Below are 9,844 nucleotides of genomic sequence, written 5' to 3' on the forward strand. Positions count from 1 at the left end.
TAGCTATCCCCTTGTAATTCTAGCACTGAACGGGCAGAGACTTGCAGATCCCTGAGGCTCATCAGCCATCCTGCTGTGCTAATTGGTGAGCTTCAGACCGGAAAAACTCTTGTCTCCTAAAAAATAAAAAAATTAAGTTAGGCAGCATTGGAAGAGGTTTTTTCTTGGGCTTCCACATGTCTTCACATTGCATTCAGACACACACACACACACACACCTGCGTTACCCACCCACCCATCAGAGACTTGTCTGTTCACACAATGTGAGGATAGGCTGCAGTAGGGGCTGGGGACATAGTAGAGTACTTGGGTGGCTTCGGCATGACCCTGGGCTCGATCTCCAGCCTCTCTCTCTCTCTCTCTGTCTCTCTCTCTCTCCCTCCCTCCCTCCCTCCCTCCCTCTCCCCCTCTCCCCCTCCCCCACCCCATCTTTGAGAAGCTAGCTAGATTGGGTTCATGGCTTTAGTGTGCTGACTTGCTCAGTAGCTTCTCACCCCCCTCCCCATGACTGCCTGTTGATGGACCCTCCTCTGTGCTCTTCAGGGCTTCAGTGTCTTAGGGCCACCCATAGGCTGCAGTATGCTCTCTGAAATTAGTAATGGGAGTCTTGGGTTTTTGAGTGAAATATACCATCTTGATGTTGAGAATTGTTGAGTTAATGCTTCAGTCTCCCCCCACCCCTTACTCCCCCTAAGTAAACAGATTTCTTCCGTGTAGCAGTATCTACGGCCTATACTAAGAGAGCCCAAAGACACGGGGTATATAAAATGCTTGATTGTGAGTGTTCATTGAGTACCTGCTATCTGTTGGGCAGTGGGCATGGTGCCTGTTTTTCACAGTGAAGCCAACCAACTCCTCTAGAAGTTTGCTCAGTGCCTGACTTCATGGTCAGCACAGGAGAGAAACATGCACTGTTTCTGTCTGTCGTGCTGGCTTCATGCCAGATGCCGGAGGTCTCCAGCTGAGGAGGACGGAGTCCCCTGGCAAGTTGATGCTTCTGAGTTCATGGTTCCTGTAGGTCCAGTTGCCTAATAGGCTTGCCAGAGCACAAGGCACACTGGGGTTTCTGACTGCATGGGTCCGAGGCAGTGCTCAGATCACTTCAGTGGGCACCATATGAACTGCTGGCACAAGGCACAGTTCAGGAATCAGGGGCTGCAGCTGAGCCTTCCTTCTTGTCCTTGTGTGGTGTCCACAGCAGTTGTGTTCTCTCCCCTTACAGGTTCTGAGAGAGGGTGAGGCCCCCTCCTCTGCTCAGACCTGTTGTCAGCGAAAGAGCCGCAAGCCCTATAGGCTCGCCCACCTCTTCTCAGCTAATATGAGGCCTTTTGTAGCTACTTCTGATGAAATCTGATGTGGGCAGCCATAGCCTCTCGCACCTTCCTTGAGTGCCTAGGACCACTGGATTGTTTGAACCACAGTAGAGCCTCCCCAGTAGGGTCCCCATCCAAGCCTTTGATGCCTGGGGGAAAAGGGCATAAGGTGGGTTCCTGGGGTAGCCAGGAAGGCTGACCTTTGGAAGGTGCGTGTTCGAGACTTGGAAATTTGCTTGCACAAAGACGGACACCACACATTTCCTCACGTAGAAGCTAAAAGAAACTGATAGAGAATTAGTGAGTGCCAATGGTGGAAGAACTGCAAGAGAAGCGTTTGGAGATTCCAAACACGAAGAACTTACGCATGCTATAGGATGCTTAGGCATGTGTAGAAGGCCAAGTACTGTCTTCTAAATGGCTGTTATAAGTCAATTCAGCAGAAGACAAGAGGGACCGGGGAGCGGGGGGAGGCTCAGAAGGTTTAAAAAAAAAAAAGCTTGCCATGCAAGCCTGACAGCCTGAGTTCAATTCCTGGAACCCACACACAGAGTTGGATGTATGGTGGCAAACACTGGTAATCCCAGTGCTCCTCCAGTGAGGTAGGAGGTAGATAGGAGACACAGGAGACAGCTTCCGCAGAACCTTAGGGACTGCAGCAGAAGTGAGAGGCCCTGCCACAGCAGGTGGAGGGTGAGATCTGACCCCGTCGCTGCACACAGGCAGAAGCAAATGACCGAATGAAAATAGAAGCGGCATGCAGAGAGGAGAGGCTGTGTGGAAAGGGGCTCAGGGTCACACAGCCCTGACCTGACATCCAGCCTGCGGCCTGCTTGGCCTCATTTCTTCAATCTGTCTAAGTACTTTTCCACAGCTTGAACCAACCCCTGCCAGGCTGCTTTAGGAATTGGGTGAATGTAGACAGATTTTTCCTTGGACTTCCAGCTCACAAAAAAAAAAAAAAAAAAAAAAAGACAGAAACTTATTAATTATAAAAGTTTGGCCTTAGCTTAGGCTTGTTCCTAGCTAGTTCTTATAACTGAGATCAACCCATATTTTTAAATCTCCATTGTTTTATGTGGCTCGGTTACTGTTACTCTGCACTGCCCATCCTGCTTCCTTTCCATCTGGCTGGAGACTCTGCCTTTCTTCTTTCCCAGAGCTTTCTCTGTCCAGAAGTCCCTGCTAGACCTCCTGCCTAGCTATCGGCCATTTTTCTTATTAAACCCGTCACAGCGACACATCTTCACACAGTGTAAGGTATTCCACAACAGGTGAGGTGGCTTTTGCTCTTTGTGGGTTTTTTTTTTTTTTTAGTAGATGAAGCCTGGAGCGGGGCCTGGTGGCAGAGCCGATAAATGACGTCTGTGGACATTAGCGCTCGTCCACAGCGCACATGCCACATCAGAGAGCCCCACTGCAGGTCACAGCAGGAACTGGCGGCCCCTTCACATCCTGTCTGCACTCCCATCTCTTCCTATTCCCATTGAAGTTGTCTGTTCATGTGTGTGTATGGCCACACGCACGGTGGCACGTGTGGACCTCAGAGGACAGCAGTAGGAGTTGGGTTTTCCCTTCCACCAGTGGGTCCTGGGAGAGCTGACTCGGGTTGTCAGCCTTGGTGGCAAACATTTTTACCCCCGAGCTGTCTTACCAGCCCTTCTCCTGTCAGCCTTGGAAAGAACACCTCACCTTGACCGCTGCCTCTGTCAGCCTATGAGACGACAGACTGCAGACCCTACCGGTATCACAGACCTTGCCTCCCATAGCTTTGCTGTTTCCAGGGTGGTGGCAAAGGATACCACTCCTGGATAGAAGCAGTTTCCCGGAGCCCGGGATGAACCATCTCCACTCCGGGCCCTCCACATCTCTGGCTTCCACCTCCTCCCCTCCTGTTCCTGAGAGGAAGATGTGAGTGGCAGTACCAGTTGTGGTGTGTGTCTTGTTTCTCTCCTGTCCTCGTGAGTGCCCAAGCCTGTGGGATGGATGGAGAAAGAAGGGTTGATTCACCCCCCAAAACTTTTCACTCCTACTCTGTACTATAGGGAGGAAATGGACTGAAACAGCCAGCTCTTCCCAGGTCTCATTGTGGGCATTAAAACTGTGGCTTTTTGAGAAGTCACTTCCCTCTGTGTCTGCCTAGGCAGTGGGCTGCCTGGGAGATGTCTGGGGTTCTTTACCCAGTGTCTCCTGCACTCCTGGCCCCGCATCCGAGACTGCTTCCCGGGCATGCCTAGAAGCCCATAAGAAAAAGAAATGTCAGTCTGGACTCCCGAGGACCCTCAGGCCTAACTTTCCACCTCTGTTCTCTCCCCTCCCCAGGACACTCCCAGCTGCCGTGATGACCTTCTTAGTGACAACTTCCGAAAGGCCCATGAACCTCCAGCCACGGGAGGCCAGCTAAGACCAACTAGGAGAGACGGAGCCAAGATGCCCACCAACTTTGTGGCTCCCACCATCAAAATGTCAGTCAACACCTCTGAGGGGCAGCGGCTGAAACCAGGGCATTATGTAAAGCCCAACTTGAGACAGTCTGAGGCAGAAGCCTTAGCTGGGGTTCCTTCGAGACAGGTCCAGCCTCCCCAGAGCCTGTCTCTGGGTAGACCCAGGCAAGCCACGATGCCCCCGACTTGCCACATGCCTGCTAGTCGAAGTGCATCTCTGAGCAGAACCTTCAGCCTGGCTTCGGCTGACCTCCTCCGGGCCAGTGGGCCAGAAGCCTGCAGGCCAGAGTCTCCTCAGAAGCCTGGGTGTCTTGAGGCTGCAGGAACCAGAGACACAGGCAGCCACAGCTCGCAGGGCTCCCACAGTCTGGCCCGGGAGCGGACTCCTCTGGCAGGAAAAGCTGACAACTCCTCTCCAGGCCCGGGTCCTCGTGGCCGGCCATTGGACACAAGGCGCTTCTCTCTGGCTCCCCCAAAGGAGGAGAGGCTGGCCCCCCTACAGCAGTCTGCCACTGCCCCAGCCCTTGCCACTGCGTGTAGCAGCGGTAGCAACCCCCCGATCCAGCACTTTTCTCCCATTGTGGCTCCTGCTGCCAGGACAAAACCCAAAGTGTCACCACACTCTGGGGAGATAGCCACCGTCGCTCCTGTACGATCAGGGCTCAGCACCTCAGAAGGAGATGGGGGCGCGGGGCATTGCTACAGCGAGGGGCTCCTGACCAAAAGCCCTGGTAGGTCTCCCGAGTTGGCTCCTCATGTCAGCCGGGGCCCTGATGACTTCAGTCAAGGGAACAGCTCAAAGAGCACACCAGCATCCCCAGAGCCAGGTGGGGACCCACAAACAGTGTGGTATGAGTATGGTTGTGTGTGACTCTTGTCATTGGATCTGCGGCTTGCAAACCCCAAACTGTCTGTGCGCCTTCTGATTACAATGGCCTTTTCTCCTGTTTGCCCAGGGTGCCAGGAAAGGGTATGGAAAGGGGAATGGGGCTCCCACACAGTCATCCTGTTGGTTGATGGAAACACTGTGCCAAACCCTAAGGGGATTGCTCTCCAGGGTCTGTAACTTATCTTCTATATCTACAGCTTCCGGTAGCTGGTGTCTGATGGACAGATCTCTTTAGCAGGGGGACTGCTTAGAATCCAGTGGCAAAACCAGTTTACACAGGAAGAGACACTACTTGAGTAGGAATGCTCACTTGCAACCTGTCGACCTCCGTTAAAGCATGCGTGTGCACATGTGAATACATATGTGTGCGCCAGCTCACAGAGCCAAGTCCCAACTCTAGGTCTCCCATCTAAAAGCCATTGATCCTAGGGAAAGGCCTGGGCTGTGTAAACTGCAAAGATCTGCAGGGTGTTTGGAAAAGCCCAGGACAGGGCTGGCTGTTAAACCCAGGGTGGTGGCCATCCCATTCCTAGGCTCCAGGCTTGTCCCTCCAGCAGGACCAAGCTCCAGGGTCAGCCCCAGGCTCTGGGCTCTGTTACTGGATTTTGAGGCTGCCCAGGGACCAGCCTTTACAAACACTGGATCTGCTAGGCCTAGGGTGTGAAGTGTCCCACCGGTGGACTGACCGGCAGGCATGGTTAGTACAGAGAGAAGGCCAAGCCATGCTCCTTTGTGATGCGGCTGTTGCACCCAGCTCACTTAGCTCAGATGGAATGTTGTTATTTCTGAATAACTTTGGGGGTAGAAACCAAATTTCTTTAATATATATGTGCACACATGAATATATATATAGATAGATATACTTTCGGGGGCCTATTTATGTTCCTGTTATGTTGGAAGTCATTCTTTCAGGGTCTGACCTGCTGTTTTTATATTCGGTCCAATTCCTAACATGTTGCGTTTCCTATTGTCATGGTGCTTTTTCCTGGAATGGACTGAATGATTTATTTTCTGTTTTGGTGTAACGTGCTAAGGAGGAAACGGGAGATCTCTGTATGTTAACAAGATCCATGGTAAGGGTGTTTGGGTTGTGTGTTAAATAGCCTTTCTTTTTGGAAGACAAGGGCAGGGCCATAATAAAATGGAATGGAACCTGAGTGAGTCCTGGCTTTCTTCAGTGAACACCATGGCTGCATGCAGTGAGCTACCACAATCTAGGGCTTCCACCCACACCCCAGGCTCCTCGGCTGTGGGGGTCCATAGTTGGCTGAGTCATTGGATATGCAGAGCTGCACAGCCAGCAAGGCGAAGGTAAAGAACAGAGCTGTCCTGGAAGTGACAGCAACCCCCATGGTCCATGTCACATGTAGCCAGCCTTGGGGGAGCTGCAGTTAGACATAGGACTCTGCAGTCAGGACAAGATCCCCTTACACAGCTCCCAAGTGCTAATCTTGAATTTGGATGTCAGAGCCTAGTATTTAAATCAGTTAGGTGGATGAATGGGACAAGAAAAAGTATATTAATCTCCCCAGGTGACCTAATCGTGTCCTGTTTCCTGGCCCACCTGGTATTTCAAGTTCCTTTCCTCCCTCACCAGACTTCCTGTGTGAGCTGCTCTTGCCTCCTGGCCCTGCCCTTCCTTCCCGAGGCTCTGCAGTCTGTTGAAAGCTGGCTGCGTGCTGGGAGCTGCTCTCCATGGAGTACTCACTTGGCAGACTTCACTCTGTGTGACCTTTGTAGGATTTGACACCTGGCCAGTCATGCCTTGTTGTTGGCAGCCTTTATCTCACGACCGAGTCCCTTCTGGGACAGCCTTCCCACACTCACACACCCACACAGAGCCTGTGGGCTGCCCTGGGTTCCCTCCACCACTTCCCTTCCCTCCACACACCTCCCCTGTGCTCACAAACGCAGACCTAGAAGCTTCAGGCATGAAGTCCGCCTTCCTGCACTTCAGCTTCTCAGCTCATCTCCCCAAGCTCTCGAGTGGACACCATCTGTTGTGCCATTACAGAGGCTCGCGTTTGGTCTTGACCCTCTTAACTATATTTAGAGATCATGCCAGGCTTTTGTCCTGCCCTTGGTTGGTTAGCTCTTTCATCCCAGGCATCCAGCCCTAGGACCCTAGTTCTGGTCTCTCTGCCTTACTTTGTCCAGCTCTGCCCAACGTAAAGACTGCTCTTCAGGTCACTAAATCCCCAGGCAGTCTGGGCACTGGTGCGTTCACCCCAGGTGACCTTCCCTTTGACACTCCCCTCTCTGGGGCTCTGTCGTAGCCACACCCTGCACTCAGCGGACTGAGTCCTGTCCACCTGAGGCACACCTAGACTTCTCATCACCCCTCACATCCTGACAAGCTCCTCCAGATCCACAATTCTAATTACAGGCCATTCCCAGGAGGCGCGGAGGTGCCATCCTCAGCCCCCAGCTCCTTTGAAATTCCAGATCTGCACATACATGACTGAGATGTCGCTAAGCTGCCTGGAATGTAACTCACATCTGCCCCAAGCACCAAGACTGGCTGTCCGTTTCCCCTTTCCACTAAACATGATGATTCATGCCCAGGTGTTTGAATTGTGTTCCCCCTTGCCCCTTCCCTCAGACGGTTTCAACTCAAGCCTTGAATCCACATCCAATCCCAAGTGATGATGGTCCTTTAGCAACAAACACCCTGGGTCCAGTGGTTAAGAAGTGTGTTCTAATACTAACCCCTCCTAGGTCCCATATCCCACCTTCTACACTAACTTTAGGTGTCTGGAAAGTACCCAAGTGACAGACGAGTCTTCATGTTCACAGTGAGGTCTTCAAGAAATTTGGGACAAGGGGCTCTAGAGAACATTTGGAATAGAGCAGACATTGGGGATCATTCTGGCAAATACCTGTGTCTGGGAGAGATGACTGCATACATCTAAGTTCATTGATGTAAATGATATGAAATATTTACAAATAATAAAAGTTTATCAAAGGCCGTGCAGCCAGCTGATTGTCAAAGGATGTTCTCGCTCATGGCTGCCGTGCTCATGTATTGACGTCAGCCTGGCTGGCGGGTGCTTGCAGTCCAAAGTGAATGTGGGTTGGCACTTGGTCAGCAAGGCAAAGATTGAGTCAGATTTCATTGACTTGGGAGGGACCTGCTAAGTCAGGTAGTGCTTTCTGGTTGCAGCATTGAGAGTTCCTCCGTGTGTGTTGCTATTCAGGAGGTAACGGTCTCCAGTATGGCTAGCTGTCCTTAAAGGCAGGACCGCAGTGTTCACCCAAGACATGCTTTTATAGTGCTAGCCTACTGTCTCCATCGCTTTCTCGAGTCAGACTGGAAAAACATTGACCCGGCATGGTGGCACAGACCATGCCGGTTATTCCCAGCATTCAAGAAGCTGAGACGAGAGAGAACCTTGAACTGCTTAGTGAAATCTTATCTCAACAAAACCCCCCAAACCAGCCACAAATCCAGCCATGAGTACAGCATGCCCATTCCTATGGTGTAAATACTTAACTGATTTCAAGCTACCTTCATGGGGTGATAGAGCATGGATGAGGAAGGAAGGTGTGCACTAGCCCTCCCCCACTGTAAAACCCACTGTACAGATAAGATGCGTGTCAACCGTGAAGGCACAGAACTTAGTAAAGTAGTACAGAAGAGGGTGAATTCTGAGTTTTTATGATCCCTGTTTTTATTACATTGTTTGATCATAGCTTGACGTAAGTTCATCTTCAGTAATGGTCACCGTTTTTATTAATTAAAATTTATTCATTTATTTTACAACCCGACCTCAGTTTCCCCTCCCTCCTCTCCTGGTAATGGCCACCTTGAACAGCTGGTTTGCACAATTCACTGTTCTGCTGTCAGGAGTCAGAGTGGACCAACTCTTCACCAGTAGAGGGGACAGACATAAGATCAAGAAGAAATGGCCAAAAACAAAAGAACAGAAGGGAAGTGAGGCTGGTCCTAAGCTGAAATCGAGATGGCTAGGTGTGCCCACAGCACCACTTCCCTTAGTGTTTTCCTTGCTCTGGCCACCACAGGTCATCCCAAATTCAGCTGCCCTAAATCCATCCCCACCCACACCCCTTCCCTTCTCCATGCAGCATGGCAGAAGTCAGCTTGGCAGTGAGGCTCTGCCTGGCAGCAGCCTGAAGTCAGCCAGAGCTGGGGGACAAGGATCTCCATTGTTGTCACCTAGTGCCTGGGGAAGGAGGGAGAGGAAGGTGGCTGTGCTCAACCTGGTGACCCATACCAGTGAGCCTTATCAGTCAGTCTGCCTGGCCTTCTGAAACCAGCTACCTGTTCTTCATCCCCTTGCCGGCCGCCGAGTACCTCAAAAGGTTGGGCAGGGATTTGGGTCCCTCTATCTCCAGCGAATGTGGAGACTGCACCCTCCCCAGGCCACTGCTGGGCAATTGGTAGGGAGAGCTGGCCAGCGCCTCTCTGTGTCAGCCTGGGGCCTGCTCTCACTGGGGTGCAGATGGGTGCCAAACCTCCATCGGACCCGTGCCACGACCCCGCTGTGCCAGCTGCGTGCCATCCATGCCCACAAGAGGAAGGTACAGCCAGGAGTACAGTACAGCCAGGAGATAACACCTTCGATGAACTCACGACTGCAGACACTAAGACAGGGAAGACCCTGACCTTCAGCAATGCTCCGGGCCTCTCACGGGAAATTTAAATTCCAGGCTCAGGGATAAAAGCCGAGGGGTGGGGATGGAGAGGAGAAGGGCTGGGAGGTAGCAGCCATCCCCTTTGATAGGACCTGCCAGGCTGTGTAAGGAGCAGCAGATCCAAGAGGTCACCTGCCTAGGCTTCCTGAGGGAGCCTAATCCAACCCTGCCCAGTTACTGGGACACGTCCTGACCGTCCTGCTTATAATGTGTAGGGCAAGAGACCAGGGACCACCAGTGGCATTACAGATGGAGGGGAAGGCAGGGTGGGCCCTGGCCCAGGGAGAGGAAGGGAAAGGGAGAGGCCCAGGATTATTTATTGAGTTTGTTTATCCTTCCCTTCCTGCTCCCATTCATTCATTCGCACGGGCCAACCCACTGCTTAGCTTAGCTCTGTCCCAACGTGAAGGGAGCTTGTCCCTGTCAACTAACCTGCAGGCAGGAATCAAGAGAGGTCCTTGCTATAAAGAGAAATTGTATTCCATACCCAGAAAAGGGAAATCGGTATCCTAACACAAAAGGAAAGTAGTTAGACAAAAGGTG

At 51.9% G+C, this 9,844-nt stretch overlaps 1 protein-coding gene across 1 annotated transcript in view; it reads left to right on the top strand.

Annotated features, from left to right (window-relative positions):
• The window catches only part of Ccdc88c (coiled-coil domain containing 88C), a 125,763-nt gene extending 119,971 nt beyond the window's left edge, over nt 1-5,792 (top strand). Inside the window, exon 30 of the mRNA XM_057782641.1 lies at nt 3,635-5,792. Coding sequence (XP_057638624.1) covers nt 3,635-4,627 — 993 coding nt within the window. The 3' untranslated portion in view covers nt 4,628-5,792. The remainder of the gene's footprint in view (nt 1-3,634) is intronic.
• Nucleotides 5,793-9,844: the final 4,052 nt, after the last annotated feature.

This window comes from Chionomys nivalis, chromosome 10 (assembly GCF_950005125.1).
Source record: "Chionomys nivalis chromosome 10, mChiNiv1.1, whole genome shotgun sequence".
Classification (NCBI taxonomy): domain Eukaryota; kingdom Metazoa; phylum Chordata; class Mammalia; order Rodentia; family Cricetidae; genus Chionomys; species Chionomys nivalis.